At 40.0% G+C, this 23,139-nt stretch overlaps 1 protein-coding gene and 2 pseudogenes across 1 annotated transcript; 1 reads left to right on the forward strand and 2 right to left on the reverse strand.

Moving 5' to 3' along the window:
* Nucleotides 1–3,907: 3,907 nt before the first annotated feature.
* On the reverse strand, nt 3,908–17,133 carry LOC103442858 (uncharacterized). The gene is made up of 17 exons (XM_029107906.2): nt 16,798–17,133; nt 16,121–16,239; nt 15,880–15,925; nt 15,665–15,737; nt 15,517–15,574; nt 14,778–14,873; nt 14,219–14,336; nt 13,882–14,148; nt 12,920–13,021; nt 12,382–12,739; nt 12,188–12,301; nt 11,043–11,671; nt 10,717–10,913; nt 10,375–10,597; nt 9,688–9,807; nt 8,295–9,068; nt 3,908–7,298 (listed from the first exon to the last, which is right to left on the reverse strand). The coding sequence occupies exons 1-17, from the start codon at nt 16,891–16,893 to the stop codon at nt 4,230–4,232; spliced, it is 6,459 nt and encodes a 2,152-aa protein (XP_028963739.2). The 5' UTR covers nt 16,894–17,133; the 3' UTR covers nt 3,908–4,229.
* Nucleotides 17,134–17,261: 128 nt separating this feature from the next.
* LOC103442464 (pentatricopeptide repeat-containing protein At3g02330, mitochondrial-like) lies at nt 17,262–20,044 on the reverse strand (annotated as a pseudogene).
* A 923-nt stretch (nt 20,045–20,967) lies between these two features.
* Nucleotides 20,968–22,530, forward strand: LOC103442860 (UMP-CMP kinase 4-like; annotated as a pseudogene).
* The last annotated feature ends 609 nt before the right edge of the window (nt 22,531–23,139 follow it).

Genomic DNA, 23,139 nt, shown 5'->3' on the forward strand with positions numbered 1-23,139 from the left:
AAATTTATATTGAATTTACCCAAAAAAATACTAATTTTTTAATACATGAAGGGGATAATGCAAAGTTTCACACTTTAAGAATCCATTAATTGAACTCTGATATTAAAGCATAACAAATGAATAGATAAATATTTTTTCCTCCAATTGGAATCTAAGCATCTCCAATGGAAGTTTCTATTTAGGAATTCTTGCCACCACATTTGAGTACTCATTTAAAGACTTAAAGGGAATCTTTGTCTCCTTAAAGGAATATTACCTCCAATGGGAGAGTCTTATGGTAGAATCCCTAAATTTGAAGTTTTTATGATTTTATGTAATAATTTGATTATGTGCACATTTTTTTGTTTATGTTAACCTTTTTTAATTAATTAAAAGCATTAAAAACTTCAATCAAAATTGTGGGCCCCATTTTCAACAACACATTTTTGTTTAGAGTAATACTAGGGAGACTAAATTTGTAGACGGATTAGTAGACACATCTGTCGCCTACATACCGTTTAGGTGGCACCAGGGAGATCCATCTAAGGCAAGGAACTTCGTGTCGCTGCTGCTTCACTCCTCCGCGACAAAACTTTGTAAACTAAATGACATGAAAGTTGATGATTGATTATTACTTAAGCGTTGATAACCGTGCTCATTTTTATTGGTGACACATCATTTGGTTTACAAATTTTGTCTACAAATTTAGTTTCCCTAGCATTACCTTTTGTGGGTAATGCTAAGGAGACTAAATTTGTATAAAAAATTTGCAAACCAAATGATGTGTCACCAATAGGAATGAGCATGTTTATCAACGTTTAAGTAATAATTCAATCATCAACTTCCATATCATTTAGTTTATAAAATTTTGTTTACAAATTTAATCTCCCTAGCATTACCTAAAAGACAAAATATACAATACTTGGCACCCATATTTCGTTTACCATTCATTAAATCTAGTGGTTCATCCATCAACTAAGCTAAAACTTATAGCTCTCTATGTATAGTTGTTGGGAGTCTTTTTTCATTTAGTATTAAATTTAGTACAAGCACGTTAGCAGGTCGACGTCATGTGGAAATACAGTGACTCGATCAGCCATTAGATAAAGAGGACACTTGATCTGCATTTACTGCACATAAGCATGCAGCTGGAAAAACATAATTGATAAAGCCATGGCTCTTCCACATGCACCCACCACTGCGCTCACTAACAGCCCTTCTTCCTCCATTAGTTCTAATACCTCAACTTCCCTGACTTGTTTCCCTAAACCTTTGTTCCCAAATAAGTCCCAAACACATCGTTCATTAGTTGAAAAAGGTAAGCATGGATCTCCATGCAAATCAAGAAAGAGCGATGATGAACGGGGTATTAACCAAGTCGAGGGAAAACTGGGCAGGAGAATCATGCTGATTGGTCTCGGAGCTGGAGGGCTGTACGGGGGGACTGGTCTTGGCCTTGGGACCAACCCATTCACCACCGCTCTTCCGATTCCCGCTCCTGACCTAAAAACTTGCGCCCCAGCCACCGAAGATGTGATAGGGCTGCTGATGAGTAAGCTTTCTTGCAGTGATCAATTCTGCAGCACAGAAATGAAGTTGAAGCTCGGAAGTTTTGAATTTCAGTATAGTTCAATTAGAATAAGTGTTTGTAATGAACGGGGGTGGTTTAGTATGGGATCCCAAAACGAAAATGAGATCCCGAATTCCAAATAAAAAAATTTCGGAACGGGAATTTGAAGACCAATCCCAAACCAAAATTTTGGTATTCCCAATTTTTGAGATTATTAAAACATTCGGTATTTCGAGATGGTTTGGTATTCCCAAATTTCATACAAATTGAAAATGGCAATCATTCATACCAAGTTAAATTAACATGCAACCAAAATAAAATAAGTAACAAACTCAAAAGTAAAAAAATAAGTTACAAACCTAATGTGGCGATAAAGGATTATGGTTACTACTAGGGGTGATATTGATACGATTACCGTACCAAAAGTTATGTACCAATTACCATATCAAATTTTTGGTATTACAAAATCTATTATTATTACCGTGCCAAACTTTCGGTATACCAAATTTCGACATGTCAAATAGTTTGGTTGACATGGTATAGTAATAGTAATTACCACTTTGTTTTGGGCCATTCTTTTAGTCCAAAATTTGATTTTTTTTTTAACCCAATTCAAGTCCCAAACGTGTTTTGGCCACACTCTTTGGGTTTCTAAAACTTTTTTATTTAATTATGAGAATTTTATAAAGATTCATTTAAGAAAAAAGAAGTAAATAAATGGAAGAATTGCTGAAAGAACCCAACATCCCTAAAAAAAATAGTACAAAGATTCCTAAATTCCATCTCCACATTCTTTAAAATTGTACAAAAATTAACTTAATAGACTAAACCATGGAGAAATACATCCCAATTTGACGAAGAAGAAGATGAGATGGACTGCGAAGAGAGAGACAGAGAGTTGTCGGAACGGGAGCAACATAGATGAAGTCGATAGCTAGATGAGTAAAAATATGAAGAGTCGTAGCGCAAGAAGGCTTAGATTTTTTTTATTGGAAAATTAGAGGTTAGAGGGTGAGATGATTGAATAAATGACTAGGAAAAAAAATATAAAATGCATATATAATGATAATAATACCTAATTATATATATATAAATAAATAAATGATATAATATTAATAGTAGTGGTACGATACGGTATACCAATGCTAATGGTTTTGAATACCATTACCGTACTGAAAATGTATGGTATGGTACAAATACCGTACAATTACCAATGATACAAATTTTTTGGCACAACTTTGGTATAGTACGGTTGATATGGTAATTTAGCAAAAAATTCTACCCCTAGTTACTACCTTAGACCACACCAATTCTATTGCTACTAGTAGTTAGCAACAATTCAAATGTATAATAATATATATGTTATTTATTTTCGATTTCGTATGGGATTACCAAAGGATTGAGTACATAATACCGAATCCCGTACCAAAATTTCGAGATCAGTTCGGGATTTCAACCCGAAATTTTCAAGAATTTTGGTTTGGAATCGGGATTTTTTTTGGTTTGGTTCGGGATTTTTGAGAATTTTTTCCAGCCCATTGCTCATTGCTGATATTAACACCCACTGACAGCAGCCCTTGATTTGTGGAATTCCCACGCCCAACTCCATGACCTATGTCCCTGCCATCCCTCTGTCCCTCACAACCATACCCATTTTCGACCCACCCCTCAATCCCGACACCAACCCTTGATCTGTGGAGGACAAGTCAATCCAACCCCCCTTTTCGCAAGCCTCACTCCTCCCTCTCCCTTTCCCTCCCCTCCCTGCCAATCCACGCCCATCTCCCTCGTTGTAGCTCTGCAACCTACGTTTTTTGGCAGACCTCCCTCTCCCTTCCTTTCCCTGACATTCCACACCCTCCTCCCCTTCTTTGTCTGTAACTAATCCAGCCCCATTCCACAAACCCAGCCCAAGACTTACCGCCACTCCGACTCCTTCACTTTCTCGAAACCAACTCTCAAACCCTAGAACGCAACTCTCTCACTCTGAGTGACAAGGATGCAACAACCCTCGCCCTCTCTCCCGCCGTCGCCTAACCTCAAAATGGCGCTCTCCCTCTCTCTCTCTCTTCCCAAATCGAGCATCACCACTCAATCCCCTCTCTCTCTCCCTCGAATCGTACACCCCCTGTGACTCTGTCTGCCTGCAAGCCACATGCCTTCCTCTCACCAAATCCCTATCTCTCTCTCCTGACGACATGGTCTCACCGAGTCCCACTGCAGCTCAGAAAGAAAGGAAATGAAAGTCTCTAACCCACCCAATCCATTCAAACCCCTACACACTACCCTACCTTTCCACGATTATCAACACGCGACATGAAGATCAGCGGCAGAGGGAGTCAATGGCAGCCTCGTAAATAAAGTGAAATTCGAACGACATATAGATAGATAGCCAAGATTAAATTCAAGGCCTCTAAAGGCGTCAAACTGTACAAAGTATTACACTATTAGCTTCACAAACCACTACCCTATTTACAAAATTCCCCATACATTAATATGCATCAAATATATAACCGACCACTCTTAGCGCGGTAACATCTCCCCACATAGTCTTGGTGCGACTCCTAAGGGAATCGAATAGACAGTTGAACCTCTACAATGCGGGAAGGGACGACCCCCTCTACTGTGTAACGAAGTCGTTGAAAAAACAGAGAGAGAAAACATACAGGTTGTATGTAAGTTAGGGGTACCCAATGCTGGTCACAAAAGGTACCAGCCTTTTGTAATCTCTTCTCTTCCCCAGCGCACAGCAGTCAAGAACCCGCCCGAGGATGAGCCTCGTGTTTTGCAAAGCCACTTCTCTAGGTGAGACTCCAGATTCTGTTGCGCTCCCGTGTGCTGGTGTTGAACCTGTTGCAAATGGAGATGTCATACCATACTGTAGGGGCCCGCTGCGAGCCTTAAATGAGGTCTGAGGAGCTAGCATTTTGTCATCACCACTGCCAATCCCGTTTTCAAACGACCCAGGTTCGTGAGGATGAGAACCTGGCACTGAGCTACAGCTTTGCAGAAGAGCTTCTAGGACGCTCAATGCCTCCCAGCAGAGTGTGCTCTCTACCAACTGGGACACAATCGCATACATGTGTGGACTTTGGGCAGCATCCATGGGAGTGTGCTGGAGCAATGCCTTAAGCATGAGCAGTATCACACGCTGATACTCAACCGGCCCCTTCTCCAGTAGTCGTAGTAAGTGCCCAAAAGCCAAAGCTGAGTGCTTTGGGAACCACTCATTGCATAAGAGTGGCGAGACACAAGCAAGGAGATTGTTCATGCTTTTGATCTCACCACGTGAGTAAACCATAAATACAGTAGCCAATTCATCTAATGATTTTGCTCTACACCAAATAGAGATGTTGGCCGCAACAGAGCAAGCTTTCTGGAACTGCTGTTGTAGTGGCGAAGCAGGCCCCAACACCGGATCCTTGCTAAGCTGCAAGCAGAGCCAGGGAAGTAAGCCTGTGATGTGCATCAAGAGTCTTGTCTCAGCATCTCCAAAAATAGAGTCACATGAGTGCACTGTGATCCGTGAGAGAACTTCAATAGAAACGCCGTGACTAACAGTTGACATGAGTCCTTTAAGAACAAGAGGCTGCACACCTTCAAATGTCGGCAGATTTCCACCAGAAGGAGGTTGCTCATAGCCACTCCTGGTTTCCATTCGCTGGAAGTCCCCAAGTTCATTATTGGTATCCAACTCATCCCGAGGCATGCTTGAACGAAGAACATTTTCTGTTGTTCTGTCTCGGAATGATAAACGGTCAATCACACGTGAGAAGAGTTCAAGCACTTGACAATAGACATGAACAAAATCTGTGTGCATCATAGCTACACACCCCCAAAAGAGTTGGGGGTATAGTATCACCTTCTCTGGTTCCATGTTCTCCACCATCACTTGCAATGTCAACAGGATTTCCATAATGAATCCCAAAACTGGAGGTACTGGATTTCCTAGGCACCTATGAAGACACCGGAGGAGCAACACACATGTATCGCTTGTTACACTAGGCCGCAATGCACGGTAAATCTGATGTGATCGGCAGGCTAGGTGTCTCGATGTGCACTCCATGGCCCATTTCAGTGCCTCAACTCCCCATGTCTCACGAAGATCTCCTTGGAAGAAGATAGCATCCACCATGCTCTGAACTAGTGCAGACAACAATGCTGCACTTGGAAGCTCAGATCTCACGACCGTGGGGTCCTCATTTTCCCACATCATGCTTCCTCGTTTTGATTGAACATACTTGATCAGGCTCACAACCTGCTGCTTGTTCTCTCCATCACTATTTTCAACCTCATACAGTTCCAAGTGTCGTCCTGCAAGAGAATATAGTAGATTAACGAGCAGATGTTGGCAGTGTTCCAGCACAATGTCTTCCGAACTATCCATCGAAACAAATGTCACATGAAAGAGAAGAGGCAAGTGCTCGCGAAAATCTTCATCGTTTTCATATGCAATTTCTGCGAGTAGGATCAGTGCTATATCTGCATGTGTCAGTGAATGCTGCTGATGGCCCTGCAAGGCCGACTGAAGTTCTTTAGCACTAATCCCATGCATGGAAACCCCAGAGTGCAACCCATCTTCACCCGAGTTTGGAGTATCAATATGATAGTCTCCACTGTCCCGAGAAACATGGCGACTCCGCAAGCTTCCTGTTGAACTTCTGACCCCCATTAAAGGCCCCGACATATTAACCAGTGCTGGAAGGAGCTGACCTGATCGGCCTGCATTTGCAGGAACAACGTTCAACTCGGGAGGCATTGGACCTATTGGGCCAGAGACACTTCGGCCTGTCACACCTGCTGTTCGCCAGCTCAGGCTCCCACTTGCATTCCTTAATGGACCATCAAAGGAACCCCGGACAAGTAACGGTGACATGTGTGGCTGGACGTCCACAAGTGATGCAATTTGGGGAACTGCAGGCCCTTGAGAGAATTCTAGCACAAAATTTCCATTGGCATCAACCTTATTTGCAATCGGCCCAATTGGATCTATGCTATCCTCCAGCATGCGCTGAGCTAACTGGTAAACCAGGTGGTCAATTGTACGCTGAGGACATACCCGTGCTAAGTATAAACTTACTCGCTTTGCAACAGAGAAATATGTAGCAAAAGCACCACTTATTTCTGCGGATGCATTTGAATCACAGTCCTCTATTCCTTTAGTGATCAAGAAATCTAAAACAGGACTAATGTTCCTGGGTTTGCTAGCAATTGTACTCCAAAGTTTCTCAATTTCATCAGGAAAGTGGTCACCATGCCGCCATGTCACATAGTAAAGACTTTTTAGCAATCTTTCACTCCAACCCGAGTCCTTAAGTTTCCAGAAATTTAAATTCTCAATCCAAGGAGCCATACATGTTAAGACCTGATGCTGTGCAATTATATCAACAGCATCAAGTTGCCTCTGCATAATCTCCTCGCATAGAAGCTGACTCAACTCAGGATGATCTTTGGCAAGTTTACATGAGAGCTTGTATTGAAACTGTTGGTAGGAATCAGGAAGGTTACCCACAACAGCAGCCCGATAATTCCCTGAGTTCTCAATGCCATCCTCAGCCCACTCACGAAGAGAAAGTGTCTCAAGCATCTGAAGGGCATCATCCCGGATTTGTCTTGATGGATCTACAACCTTATAGAGAATTAGACTCAGAAGTCTCTGGATTTCACATTTTGGTATCTCTTGGCGCATGTAGACCTCAGCCAGCACACTGAAGTAACCATCAGCTATAGCAGCATCGGAGTAATAGCACTGCAACGAAGTATCAAATTTGTTCTTAGTTTTTAATAAAAATGAAATCCTTAATTTTGAGATGTTAACATAAGTCCACAATATTCCAGGAAAAAAGGAAGAGAAATGACTTTGACATTTTATTCAAACCGACTTGCAAAGCACTCAGTAGATTCTCGGGGACTTGAATCACCGAGTTACTTCCAAGGAAGTCAGAATTACCTTGCTGATTATCAAGGAATCATCTGTAAATATGATGAATTTACTAATGAATTAACAGTTCATCAATTATCATATGTAATACAATTGTACATGCTAAGTGATTCAAATTACAGAATCCTCAAGTGAGAAGGAGGGCGAAGATTTTCATAGAAGGAGCTATACCCCAACAGACTCAATCTAGCATAGGTTAATCAGCCTTCAGGGGTGCAGAAAATTCTACATATCATATAGTAGGGGCACTGTCCCTCTAGCTCTTTTTATTTGAAAAAAATATAATGATATCAGTGTTCTAAAAGGCCCTTTTAGGTGGTTGTCCACCGCCACGATTAAATCCCAAGGCGTTTGAAAAATTAAGAAAGGGTGCCTAGACCTACCTAGGCACCCGTCTAGTCTGCCTAGACCCGCCTAGGCACCCGCCTACACTGCCCAGGTCACGACTTTCCCATAGACAGAAAATAAATAACTTCCATTTTTGCATTTTACTTTTTCAATAAATTGTAAGAGACTTGTTGCATTATTGGATAAACACTGTTCCCAATGTTTTCAATATGTTTTAGTACTTTATAATTTATATGTCATTCTATTTTGCAATTTATGTATCCAATATAATTCTATATTTTTTAAGTATAAGTAGACATTTATTCATATGTTATATAATAAATTTAATTAAAATTAAAAAAACAACATATGCCCTGCCTAGACGCTTAGGTGCTAGGCCCCTGCCCGCCATCGGACTAGTGGCTTTTAGAACCTTGAATGATATAGGAACAAAATAAGCAAAGGAGACATGAGTACCTGATCAATACAAGCAGGAAACAGGTCCAAATTTGTTTGTAATAAATTCTTCAAAGCCAGTTTTGCTAAAGAAACACGATGATGACCACCCCTATGCCTATCACGACCACCAGTCCCACGAGCTCCTTCTCCTGTGTACTTCGAGTATGATGGAGTTCTTGGGTCAGCTGGTGAGTAGCCAAATGGAGCCCTAGGTGCCGGCTCAATGAACAAACTGTTTATCCAAGATATAACCCTGCCACTCATCTTCCTTGCATTATCATCAAAGCAAGGCCCGTATAAGAGTGAAGCCATAGCATTCATGGAGGCCCACTGGATGGCTTCAACCTGTTCACTAAGTTCTTTATCAAATGATATTTTGTCCACAGAATCTTTTGACCGGGCATTCTGAGAAGATTTATAACGTTCCACCTCACGTCGATAATCACTAACACCTTCTTGGCCCCATGTACTGCCCGTGTCGTCACACCAGGAGAGAAGAAGATCAAACAGTCGCTTTCTAGTTCTGACATCAAATTTCTCTGATTTTGACTCAACAAATTCGGGGGCTAGTGACCTTAGAACAGATGCAAGTGCAAAGCGGAGAGGCTGCATATCTTGGAAGTTTTCAGCAGGTGCTGTAAAGATCTGTTTGGTTGTTTCATCAATGAACTTCAGATAGTGCAGACGGAAAACCGGTTTACGGGCCAACATGCCGGGCCAAACATTCTCAGCAACAGTACGAAATATATTTGCAATATGGATACGCAGCTCCTCCCGGCGAGCTTTTTGACTCTGTAGATTATGTTTAGTCAGATACACTGATAATCAATATCTAACTAATGAAGCACTTAACTAACTGTTGAAGCAAAAAAAAAAAAAGGATATTAGTTTTTAGCTTTTTCATATAATCAGTTTAACGAAACGTTTTGCTAATATGAAACAACTCAAAACTGAAAGCTATACAGACGAGAAATCAATTGGAAATGGATAAAATGATCTACTGCTGTCAATGTAATTAATACAAATCTGAGTTGTCAGTGCTGCACAAAATTATAATATTTCCAATTTGTACACGGAGCATGAGATAGTAAACATTTTCATTTTGATGAAATAAAGGGAATTATATTAATTTTTATAAGAAGGATATAATCATATGTTCCAAAAACACCGGAGTAATATAACCAAAACAGGTATAGACCATGCAAATGATTGGCATGCTAGATCAATACCAAGTAACAAAATAATAAGTTTTGGTTACCACTTTTGATGTTGGCAACATGAATTTTCCCCTTATGTTAAAGTACAGCAAATCGATACTCTCCAGTACCAAACAATACAGTACATTGGAAATGTCAAAATACTCAGTCTTTTTAGCCTTGATTAAAAGAAATTTAAGGAGTTTATACAGCACCTTCCACTTTGGTTTTGTCTCTGTCTCTGACGAAACCTCATCAATGAAAGATGCAAGTTCAGTAAACATGATTTCACATGCTTCCAGATGCGAGCGGCCAAGAGTCATTGTTGCTGCATGCTAAATTTAGAAAGGACGAATTTAGTCTACCCAGTTGAAGAGAATCAACAAAAAAAAAAAGGTCGTACCCAGTGCACAAGGCTCTTGCTTTACGCAGGGTCTGGGAGAGGTGAATGTCGGCTAGCCTTACCCCCATTTATGGAGAGGCTGCTCCCAAGTCTCGAACCCGAGACCTACCGCTCATGGGCGAAGGCACTTGCCATCGCACCAAGTGCGACCTCTTTGAAGAGAATCAACAAGCATGGAATAATTAATCAAGGAAAAGAAATATGCTTTCTAGTTAAAGCATATTTCTTTTCCTTGATTAATTATTCAAAGCATACCCTTACAGATGCAAAAGACCTCAAACTAGTAGTAACAAAACAATAGGATCCAATTGTACGGGCATTAGAACTGACCCCCCACCACAAATTTGTCGTAATGACAAGAAAACAAAAAAAAAGAAAACAAGGACAAGGTACACTAGACATGACAATTTGTAACCATGAAAAAAATCTTCTTGTATCCATATATCAATTTACACATAACAAAATACTGAAATTAAACAAACATCTAGCAAGTACTTACTATATGTGCCTCAGATCCCGATTTAAGAGACGGAAAAATTAGATGATAAAGATCTTTGGTTGCAACTATACTACCAGCTTCTCTATTATTCGGTGGACATGAACATACAAACATAGCATACATGACCCACTGATCCAGTTTGCTGTCTGCGTCTTGTGACTGATGAGCCTTCCCACCCAACTCAACAGGTGTGATATGGGCCAGACGTTGCACAACCTCTGCCCTGCAAATTAAGAATGTGTTATGACAATCGTGAAATTCGGGTTGACCAGGAAATCCTGATCATTATAAAGTGTTTCAAAAACGTATAAGATAACTAAACATAAACAGGAATATACTTACTTTGCTTCATGGACAGATCTTGGGCAAAGTTCAGCAGCGTATTTGACAAGCTCACTAAGACAACGAGCCCACCTGTTCTTATCAGGGCTTTCAAATATTATAGACTGAAGTGTCACGTCAGGCGGGATAGCATCAGATTCTCGTCTCAAATCAAATGGACGCCCAGAATCCCAATAGCAGCTCTGGACGATGTCATCCTGAAACATTAGAAAAAAGATTCATGAATGAAACTCAATAAGATGCACATTTGCAACATTGCAACTCAAATGGAAAACGGGACAGGGGGAACAAATGAAGATACGGTTAAAGATAGGAAGATAACTCACCCCATGCTCTTCCAACACATCAATAATAAATATTGGTTCAGGTTCATATTTCAAACTATGATCAGGCTGCGCACATATTGTAAGGTACCGTATATCATTCCTTAAAGCACGTACACACCGCAATAACTCCAGTGCAGTGTGTCTAATCTGGCTGTCAACAGAACTAAGGAAGATAAGACCGACTGCATCTATCTCTGACGCACGAAACTCAATCAATTCTCCTGCTATATGGAAAGAAGGTTTCTTAAATCCGTCATTTCGCCCTACACGTTTTGCATCTTGAGAATCACATTCCAGTCTATCATCAATTAAACATGCTCTCCAAAAACGCATGAGTTCCAACAAACGGCCTAATGACGTTTGAATGAGAAGTGGGAATTCATCAGGAAGTCGTAGGATGAAGTTGGCCATCCCTCTCATCACTGCAAAGCGACGATGGGGAAGGTATCTCACGATCCGGTTCAGTACCTGCACTGCTTCCTCGCGAACACCAGGATCAATGCTTATCCCATGTTGAGGTATTATTTCAGTGATTTTATCACTTCGTCCAACCTCTTCTATGAGGTACGGTATGCATTTCAGCACAGAACGGAATAGATATCCTTGAGACTTTTCCTTGGTTACAGAATCTGGAAAGCATAAAATTTATTTGGTGTTGTCATTGCAGCAACATAAGCACAAAGTTAACCAGTATGCGCAGATAATGATTATATTATACTTTAGCTAATATTCCATAACTGCAATAAAAACATTTAGTATCTTAGCAAAATGAGAATGGCAGGCACGAATGTTGATAAAAAACCCGCACAACAGTAAAACTAATGGTTGGCCTAGTAAGGTAGAGAAAACTTCAATGGTTTGCCTAGTAAGGTAGAGAAAACTTCAATGGTTTGCTGTGTGCAGTGACGTGTAGAGAGAGAGAGAGAGAGAGAGAGAGAGAGAGGGAATCAATTGTGTATTTGACAAGCTCACTAAGACAGTGAGCCCAACACAACACGGATTATAAACAACATATAAAACTGACAACATTGAAATTTAATTAGCATATCAATGCAAAAATGAAAAGAGAAACCTATTATATTATATGTAAATAAAAATTTGATTCCTTCACTATTGTCAGTGCTTAGTATTAGTAAAGAAAATACCTATGGTGGTCTTTGAAGATGTCAAAAGAGCCTGACTATAGGCTCTATGGCAAGACCTCAAAATTGACTCGATTGCAGCCTTCACTTTTGGAATATAATGGCCAATATCATGACCTGTTGTATGTAGAAAACTTAAATGAGGATCAGTTGAAAACTTCAGCTACTAGAATATGATTACAAGCATATGACTGAACCTTTGAATATGTCCAAGCCGACATGCGGACTTGAAGGTGACATTACAATGGCGAGCAAAGCACGGAGACCAATAACCTTTCCTTCACTAGGACTATCTTGTTTCAGTAGTTCCAGTATCATATGGTTCATGGCAAAATCAAGGTTATGTTCTGCTATAGTCACACAGAACTCCACAAGTTTATCATGTTGGACATCCTGAGTAAGCATTCCTTTCTTCAGAACCGTTAAGAGTTGTGAGGTTACACTGTCTAAGTAATCCCATGTACGATTATGTGACTGGCCTGATGCATGGACGCTCAAGTAAAACCTCAAAACTCGATGAAGACAGTCCAAAGCCATGAAACGATGGGTCTTGTCCTGAATGAATAAAGTACATAATGTCATATAACTTACACATGAAATGGAAAGCTACAAGGATATGGCCCCCACCCCTCAAAAATGAACATGATACGAAAACATGATTGGATCTGGAAAATACGACCAATTAACCAAATACACGCTTTATTGTCCCCTACACCATTTGTTTCTTGAACTTACTCTGAGAAGCTTGTAGAGTTGATCCATGTGAGGGCTTAAGTTGTGGATGAAAAATGTATCATCGCCAAGACAGAGAAGAAGAGTTACCAAAGGGTAACCAACCTGACAAAAGTTGTTTACATAAAATTAAAATGAAAACCACAAACATGCAAGGGGAGCATGTAGTAGACAGCACTAGCCTGACAAAACATGCGTATTTAACAATAATGGCAAAGGGGGAAAAGAGTAACGGTTGACCTGACCCCATAACTGGAAATAAATACATCAAACACCAACCACACCATCTAAAAGCAATCATTTAAGCCAAACTTCATCAGAAAAACTACAGCTACAAAAAAAAAAAGGAGGACCCTTTTAGAGGAGTACTTGTAATTCTAGAATATAATCATGTGAAACAACAAATACCAAATGATGCCTCTGTTACTAAAGAGTTTAATAATTGTTCTCTATCTCAAATACTGTGGGATTAGTTAGCAGCAGTTAAGTGAGCTAGGTCTAGAATTGGCTACTGTAGCCAAATCCTATTGGGATTTTCCTTTCTAATTTGTTGGTGGACTTCTTATCCACTTCTGTGTTTTTCACTATTCTTTAATAAAATTGTTTCTTCTCAAAAAAAAAAAAAATGATGCCTCTGTAAAAGTGGCACATGAACTTATCATGAACAAACTGCCCCACTAGCGCCAACAAGTAATTCAGCTTCAAGATGAGATATTCATAATACAATTCCAGGACTACCATGATAGTCTGTATAGGCATATAAACTATTAATCGCTCGCTGTATATGGTATCAAATTCTTTTTCTGTTTCTTCCAAAATCAAATGGAGGCTACAGTAAAGTGCAAAGGGGTAGCTTTCTCCATGAAAAGTGAAAGTACTATGAATGTTATTTTGCACATTTTAGATATTGGAAAATCCAAATCAGAAACAGATAAAAAAGAGGTAAAAGAGCAAGGTCAACTTACAGCAATATGTTTGCTCTGTTTTTCCATCCAATGCATGAGTTGTCCTCTTATCCGCCCAACAGCTTCATGCCAGAGTGTAAGTGCAGGATCTACACCTAAAGGTGGCCACTGGCTTTTTCCACCATCTGCCAAAGGTGCTAGGATATTTGAAAGCATATTGCATAGAGCATGATGGAGCTCACTTTTGCGTTTATGTGGTGCACGATTGAGAGGGTTTGCTTTTGCCACAAAGGAAGCAGATGCATTCAGTCCACCCTCAGTTTTTACCTGACAATTACTTTAGTTATAGAGTAGTCCAAATATCATTTTTCCTATATGAATGCTACTATCCACATACCCCAAGTTTCAAGTAGCGCATTCCATTAATGATACTAAGTGTTTCACTTCGTGCAACACTAGTGTCAACTCGACGAATACTGAGTTCCATGAAAAAGCGCTCAGTGACCGAGCTAAACCTGAACACCATAATCAGTATATAACATTAAGTAAACTTGTAGTTAATCATATTGGATAGGTATATGTAAATAAGATGCCAGATTGCCTAAAATTGGTCAGAATTGCCTAAAATTGGTCAGAACGTAGATTATCAAATAATACTGAATGAGTTAATATACACCCAACCTCACAAATGACAGATGATAAAATTAAAGAGAACTATATTAAATTTGATAGAAAATGCTAGTGTATTGTCTATCTACCTATGCAGCCTAAATCAAATATACTGCAAAACAAGAGTATTAAAAGATACAAAATCATCAAAATTACAGATTTCAAATCCAATTTAATAATGAAGAACATTTTTAAATCATTTTACAATTCTCTTCTTTGTCTTCTTTCTTTTCTTTTACGAGTGAGAGGGAGGAAGGGGGTGAGGGAGTTTGTTGATATTCAGTCACCTGATGCGAGACAAGGCACCCAAGAGCTGAGCAACTAAGTCCAGAAGAAGTCCTCGCAAATCAACCAATGAAGGATATTCAACCTGACTAACAACCCTGCAATAACAATATAGTGAATTGCAACCCAAAAAATAAAGCTTCTAATGTGGTTTACTTGTATAAACTTTTCAGATATGTGTTTGAGTCCTTTCGTCTCTGGCTTTCTGCACTACGTAGAACAGCAGGGAATACGGCTGTAGGGAATTTCAGCTCTCTGACTTAGATCACTAGTAAATAGCTATAGCAGTGTCCTGTCCTAAAATCGTATCATCCCAAAGGCATCATTCTTGATTAAATTCTACGCTAAAACTCCCTCAACTAAAATAAAGAACAACCAGTATGATCCAGTTAATCAGTCACCTTTCATTTTCACACCCAGGGTATAAGGTTAAACGCTTAGATCCAAACAACATCCTGGTACTCAAATTTTATGATATTTTGTATCATAAGCCAGAACCAACAAAGAAATGAATATCAAGACCTGAGGCAAACTTCAAAAAGATCTGCATCCTTTTCTCTTTCTTGATTAGAAGAAAAAAAATCCAGAACAAATACTCCATGCATATAGAAAATTTATGGTAAAGGTATGACAAATACAAGATAAATGGGAAAAGCATCCGCACAATGAAGCATATAACAGACAAAAAAATTAAGCCACAACATATATCCAAGAAGTTCCAACAACCAACTATAGCTTTACCTGTCAGCATTGATCAGCCAGTCAAACACAAAATTTTCAAGCCCAGACCAAAGATTCTCTGCATAAAAAACAAAGCTTGTGTTATTTCACTGAATAATACAACTTCGCAAGCCTCAAGGTAAAATAAAATACCAATAAAATGAACTACCTGTAAGTCCCTCTTGTGGACAACACTCAACAAAGCGAATACATGCTGAGCAAAAAATGCACTCCACCGCAAGCTGAGCTTCGGTAAACATAGCATGAAAGTTATAACTAATGAAGCAGACTGTCCAATCATAAATACATAATGAAAATAATGGAAAAGGTCATAAACTTTGATATTGTAGTTTCTATACTACGCAAACTGATCTCCATACAAACCTTTCTTTGGAATGTAGATGCGTCATTTGCACCTTTTGGTGATTCACTGAAACAGAGGATTTCCATGTTAAAAGAAATGGCTAGGCCAAAAACAATGAATAACTCAGATCAACAAAAATGCTTTGACATATTGTAGCTGTACCCAAGCCATTATAAACAAGAGGTTAGGATAAAGGCATCAAACCCGGAACAACTGAGGAGAACAAAGAATAACACATCTGTGGAAAAGGAAGAAACCCACCCTTCTCTCCATTTTAGAAGAGCTTCTAAAAGAGGTATTGGCGTATGCCGCGCTACCATAGCTAATGAATCCAGCACTTGCTCATAAGCAGGGTCAGATGGTCGGAGATATTGCCCATCCTGTAGGTTCCTCACATAACGAAAAGAGAAAAAAAAAATCACTCATAAGATCATAGCAATACAAACATTCACTAAACTACAAAGGCATTAACTCATCGGGTGAAAGATATCGATAATGTGCAGCAACAAATGGCAATGTCAGTACCGGTTCTACATAAATAGAGGACCTTGGAAGGCATTAGGAGCCTAAGACGAAACCTTGCAACTACTTTTGACTACTTCATCATGGTTAATTACTCTTTCCTCAACTAACGTTTAGAAATCATGTTTAGGAAGATTACAAAGAAACAAATGACCGCCCTAAGTGACTCTACCAAGTTCCTCGAGCCAAATACGAGATTACACTAAAACTAAAGCATGCTAGAAACAATGGAATCAAATATGAAGTGAAAGTATAAAATCAAGTAGAACAAATATCTTTATCGACGACGAAAGATTGCTAATTTCCCAAACAGAGCTACATAGATACGCATACTGAGAGCTAAATAAACCTAAATTCAATCAAACATGTGAAAAATTTGTGCAGAATTTCAACTGGATTCAAATCAGAAAACGGACCTGAGCTTGAGCAGTCTCAATACGACGCCGTGCGAGAGGAAGAAACCGCTGGAGCAAGGCGTCGACGATAAGCTTCGCGGCGCTTCCCGCCTTCATTTTTCACTCTACGACTCCTTTGTCTCCGCTGCCAACTCAGCTCTAACCCCACTCCGCTGGCATTCGCTCCGCAGCCCAATTCGAAACCCTAAAAGCGGCAGAAGTTGGGAAATTGGGAGCGGAATTTGGGGATTTTTGGTAGCGTGATTTTGAAGCGAAGGAAAACGAGATCGTTTAATCGGAGAAACTGTACGAACAAGAACAAGAGCAAAAGAAAGAAACTTTTCCAAATAACAGACTGTTTTTTCTTGTTTCCCAATAGTAATTTCTCCATCTTCTGAGGGGTGTTTTTGTAATTATGTACTCCCTTTTGGGTTTATGGGCTAATAATTGGGCCTAATGCTAGTTTAGCAAACTTAAAAGAGAGATTAAAACCAACCATTTTCTCACTTCTCAAATGGAGGAGGTTTGAATTAAACACACATTTTACATGCTAATTTTGAGCTCATCTTCAAGAAACTCCTGCTCTCCCATCTCCTCATCAACCACAAAATCGATTTCTGGCCTATACTATACCCAACTCTCGTCATCTCGGCGACAAGCAAATCGAGCTTCTCATACGCATCTTTACATCTCGGATGAGCCTTGTCCCCAACCAAAAACGCATGTACCTCGTCTTTCACCTCAATCCAGCTGCAAACCGGCTCCTTCTTCGGTCTACCATGCCGCATTGTCTTCCTCATCTTCGAGACCTCACCCCACATTCCAGCTTCCGCGTATATATTTGATAGCAGAACATAGATGGACGAATCTTGAGGATCCAGTTGCAGAATGGCGCTGGCTGCTTTTTCAGCCGCTTTTACATTCCCATGGAGCTTGCAAATACTATGCAGAGTTCTCCATATAACATCATCGGCTTCGAAAGGCATGTCTTCAATGAGCCTCAAGGCCTCATGAACTTGGCCTGACCTCCCTATAATATCCACCATACATGAGTAATGCTCCAACTGAGGATGTAAACCGTAGGTGCTAAGCATTGCGCGGAAGTAGTGTAAACCTTTTTCAGCGTGCCCAATATGTCCACAAGCTCGGAGGACTGAAACAAAAGTTGCATGGTTTGGCTCCACGTTCTCAAGCTGCATGTACTCAAAAATTCTAAGAGTGTCATGGCGTTCCATGTGACAGCATCCCGCTTAGGTGCTTTCTTGAACATTAAATGAGAATCCTGCATGTTACCACACTTTGAGTACATATCGACAATAGTGGTGCTGGTTATGTATACATCTGACTGCAATTCATGCTTGATGATCTGAGCATGGATCTGCCTCCCAAGTCCAACAGTAGCCAAATTAGCTCAGGTATCAAGAACCATTGCGTATGTGAAGTTGTCAGGTTCTGCACCCATTTCCAACATCAAAGCTAAAAATCTCTGCGCTTCCTCATTTTGCTTAAGCAGCGAGAAGCCAGATATGATTGCATTCCAAGAAACCATGATTTGTTCTTCCGTTCTGTCATGTATCTTTTCTGCCTCTTCCATCATTCCACACTTGCAATACACATCGACAAGGGCACCTCCAACAAATAAGTTCATCCCCATTCCAGATTTAATAATTCTGCTGTGGATTTCCATCCCATAGTTTAAAGAGAGCCGACCTGCACAAGCTTTTAGAACACTACCAAAAGTGAATTCATCCGGTTCCATCCTTGAGCGGAGCATGGACACAAAGAATGAAAGTGTCTCCTTTTCAATTTCATTCTGTCCGTAAGCTGCAATAATCGCATTCCAAGACACAGCATCTCTAACTACCATCTCATCAAGCACGCGAGACGCTCCAAACAGATCTCCGCATTTACCATACATGTCCAGCATGGCATATTAGATCTCAAACTACACTAAACCACTACTACTTGTAGTTGAAGCCCCTCTAAGTGCCCCTTGATCCCCTCACATGTGCTAAGTGCACCGGATAACGTTATCTCATCAAAACCAAGACCAGACTTCCGCAAAAGCTGAAAGAGTCGCAGAGCTTCCAAAACCTTGCTCGTTTCGAGCATAGCCGACAATAATTGCATTATATGACTGTGAACTCCGGTTTGACATCAAGTCGAATATCTTTCTAGCATCAGACATCCTATCACATTTTGCATACATGTCCAACGTGGCAGTTCCAACTATGACATCAAATGGAAGTCCGTCTTTATAGCATGTCCATGAAACTGAGTGCCTAACCTATATGCCGATAATCCTGCACAGGACCTGAAAACACTAGCATACGTAGATTGGCTCACTCCGACTCCAGCTTTCTGCATCTCATTAAACAGTTCTATACCCTTAACGAACTGATCATTCTGAACAGAACCTGCAATTACCGCGCTCCAAGAAACCCAATTCTTTTCGGGAAACTCACGGAAGGGTTTGAGTGCACTATCTAATTGCTTACACTTCCCAAACATATCTACTAAAGCACTTCCAGTTACCACATCAATGTCAAAACCCATCTTGACCAAGAAACAATGAATTTGAATACCCAAACCAATCTCTTCCATAACAGAACACACTTTCAGAACAACCGCAGTCGTAGTACAATCAAATTCCACACCCACACTCACCATTTTAACATAAACTTCAACAGACTTCCAATACTCACCATTCTGCAAGTACCCGGAAATCAAAGAATTCCACGAAACCACATCTCTCTCAGAGTCTCAGGCATATCATCAAAACAAGACTGCGCAAACCCCATCTTCCGACTCCCAGCATACCCAAAAACCATGGTGTTCCACGACACCATATCCGTCTCCGGCATTCCATAGAACACCTTACCTGCGTACTCCAAAACCCCACATTTCACGTACATCTGGATTAAACAATTCGTAACGAACACAGTGGGATCGAACACAGAAACGATCATGCGAGCGTGGGCCTGTTTGCCCGGATTCAGAGCTCGGCCGTGGGAGCATTGCTGGAAAATGTGGGAGAAAGTTTTGAAATTGTTGACGGGTATTGGTTGGTCGCGACTGTGAGTGAAAGTAGAGAGAGAAAAAGAGGTTTGCGTTTGTGGGTAGAGAGATTTGGGAGAGAAGGAGAAGATTCTGGTTAACCATGTCTGAGAGAGATGGTGAGCAGCTGCCATCCACCGTGCTGTTCATTCTTTGGCGTGTAAAATTTTATATGCAGTACACTTTTCTTATACTGTTTCCTTTTCGCCAATGTTCTAAAAGACGGCTACACTAGTGGGACCAGAGATTGGGACCTAGCACTTAAACGGTTAGGCGGAATCTTCATGAATTTAAATAAATTTATTATATATCGTGTAAATTAGTGTTTGTTTATGCTTAAAAATACATAGTTATATTGAGATACATGAATTAAAAAATAGACTGACAAATAAATTGGCAAGTATTACAACATATCAAAAATATAGGAAACCATAATATAACGACGGTTATATTCAACAAGTTTCTTATAATCTATTAATAAACAAAATGGAAAATTAAAGTTACATATTTCCTGGCTAAGTAAGAGTTGTAACTTAAATAGATACTTAGACGAGTCTAGATGGATTAAACGGACGACTAGATGAGCTCGACAGTCTCCTAAATGGATCTAGCCGCCATTCTAAATTTGTCAAACACGTAGGACTTAGTGACTGTGGCGAGCCGCCTATCACCTAGAGGAGCTAGCCTGCGGTAGGCGGGGGTGTCTGCGTGGGAGAGACTAGTTCATTTGTCATATAAAACGAATAAACCACTAAACGCACCGCCTCAATTCTCTCCAAACGGTCTACTCGGTGTCCCAGAACCCATGCCACCGTTTTACACCAAGATCGACATCGTTTTCTGCTACAAAGTCTGCTACCATCATACACTCTTGAGCAAGTCTTCTCCCTGTTAGACCCTCTCTACATCCTATCACTTCCTGTATAACCTTTTGTCAGTTGATTAGGTTCTTAATGTTTTGAGTTTGATACAGTAGAAACTATAATATCAAGCTTCTATGTAATTTTGCCTCAATGAACTTGTTCTCTTTTTGAACGTGGTGCTCTGATAGGCGGTCCTGCAGACTTCTTTGGTGTACTATTCAAATTTATAGAACAAATTTGCTTCTAAACAAGCTCATGATGAACAGGATTCATGGAGACCATAGAAAAAGATTATGCAGCACAAGGGGCAACTGTGACTCCAAACAAGGTTGGTGTCAAGTGTCAACTTTTGTTTTTTTGTGTGATTTTTAGATAATTATTATTAGTGAAATTATTGAATGTATTTGTGTGTGTTTATCTTTGATTTGTTAGGACCCAATTGAACGTAAGCCTAAAGGGCAGACAATTATCATCTGTGTTTCAGGTGAGAAGTACTAGCAGTTTACGACATTTTTCCTACAAACTAATAGACCTGGTTAATTAGGAAGCATCTTAACTATCATCTATGTTTGAGGAGCTGCCCGATAACTATTTCGTTTTCAGTTTTTGTTTTTTCAAGTGAAGTGAAATGACTATCAAACAGTCGCTACTTGTTACACAATTTCATGGTTTTAATTAAAACCATGTTTTACAGGTGGTCCAGGTAGCGGAAAGAGTACGCAATGTGCTAAGATTGTTTCACACTTTGGGTTTTGCCATCTGAATGCTGGTGATCTTCTTGAAGCAGAAGCTGAGGCTGGATCTGAATACAGGTATTTGATTCATTCAAAAAAGTCTTTCTTTCACAAGTAAAATGTCACAATTCTTGTATGATGGAAATCTAGCAACCATTTTTTTCAAAACCTATTAAGCCACATATTCTCACATCTTATATTTGTTGCAAATTTCTCTCTACAGTAAGATGATCAAGGACTTTAAGAAGGAAAGACGACTGGTTCCTTCCGATTTGGTTGTCAAACTTCTGCAACAGGCAATGCAAAGGAGCCGAAACAAGAAGTTTCTTGTTGATGGCTTCCCGCGGAATGAAGAAAATATAGCTGCAGCTGAAAGAATTGTAGGGTTGTAGTTTTCGTTAAAAGTACCAATGTTCTTTAAACGTAGTAGTGTTTCTTAGATTTTAATATATTCATGAAGAACCAAATTTATGTTCATGCAGATGAAATTCAAGCCGGATTTTGTATTGTTTCTCTACTGCTCAGAAGGAGAAATGACGAGGTCTTTTAAACAGAAACCAGGTGAGCAAATTGTGTAGTTCTTAACTTGTTTCTTTAGTTTACAGATTGTCGATGTCTGTAAACTTGTCGAACTCTTTCTCATGCGTATTCTTTGCGGTCTTCGAAGGGAGGAGTTGATGATAACATTGATACGATTCAGAAGCGTCATCAAGTTTATTTCGAATGCACCGTTCCTGTAGTCAATTATTACAGCGCCAAGGGAAAGGTTCGAAAGGTAACCATCTCCTCAAGGGCTTCTGCTCGTCGACATATAGCTAGTCTTACCGTATAGTTTAATGAACTGTTTGTGTTGGAGCTTATCTGTAATTAGTATGTTAGTTGTTTTCTTCTTCTTTGATTCTGCCTAGATTGATGCTGAAAGGCCTCCTGAAGAAGTATTTGAGGTGGTCAAGGAAGCATTCTATGAGCTCGAAGAGAAGCGCGAGGAAAGCATGCCCTAGTTTTTAAGGAGAATGTATTCCTTTGTTCTTATGTATGAAATTAAGCTATTTGAATTGGATGCTCTCAAATCTCGAGAATTAGGACACTTTATGCATATATAGGATGTTGTTTTGGAGAAATTTTTTCAGATGACGGACACATTAGCTTACTTGGAGTTCCCAATTAATACAACTTTAACACGTGCCTATTTTATTATTGAAATAAAAAGATTGCCACGTTTTGATATTTACGATAGGCAGTAATAAACAAAATTCCTAATATACCCCTACAGTTCAAAGAGAAATAAGTCAAAAAACTCTCCGACTACCCTTCCATGCCGACCATCCACTCTTTAGAAACCACCCACCTCCATCGTCGTTCTGTGATTCCATCGACGACATTCCATAAATTCTCTCTTCCTCTTTTTCTTTCTCCCCTTCTCTCTCGTTCTTCCCCACATTATCAGAATCCATCGACCTAGATTTGCCGTCTCCGACCTTCTATTTAAGTTTTGTCTTTCAGCATCTCTTGTGTCCATCTCAAAAAGAGCACAAGAAGGATGACAAAATATTGAGATGAAAAAGAAAGGGAGAGAGAAACGTGTGGGGAAGGGAGGGATGAGTGGGGGTGGGGTGGGGTGGATGATGCATGTCTCCGGCAAAGAGTTGGCCAATGGGGGAGGCATGGGAGGAGAAGGGTGTGGGAGGCGATTTGGAGACTCGAAATAC

This window comes from Malus domestica, chromosome 09 (genome assembly GCF_042453785.1).
Source record: "Malus domestica chromosome 09, GDT2T_hap1".
NCBI classification, from domain to species: Eukaryota; Viridiplantae; Streptophyta; class Magnoliopsida; order Rosales; family Rosaceae; genus Malus; species Malus domestica.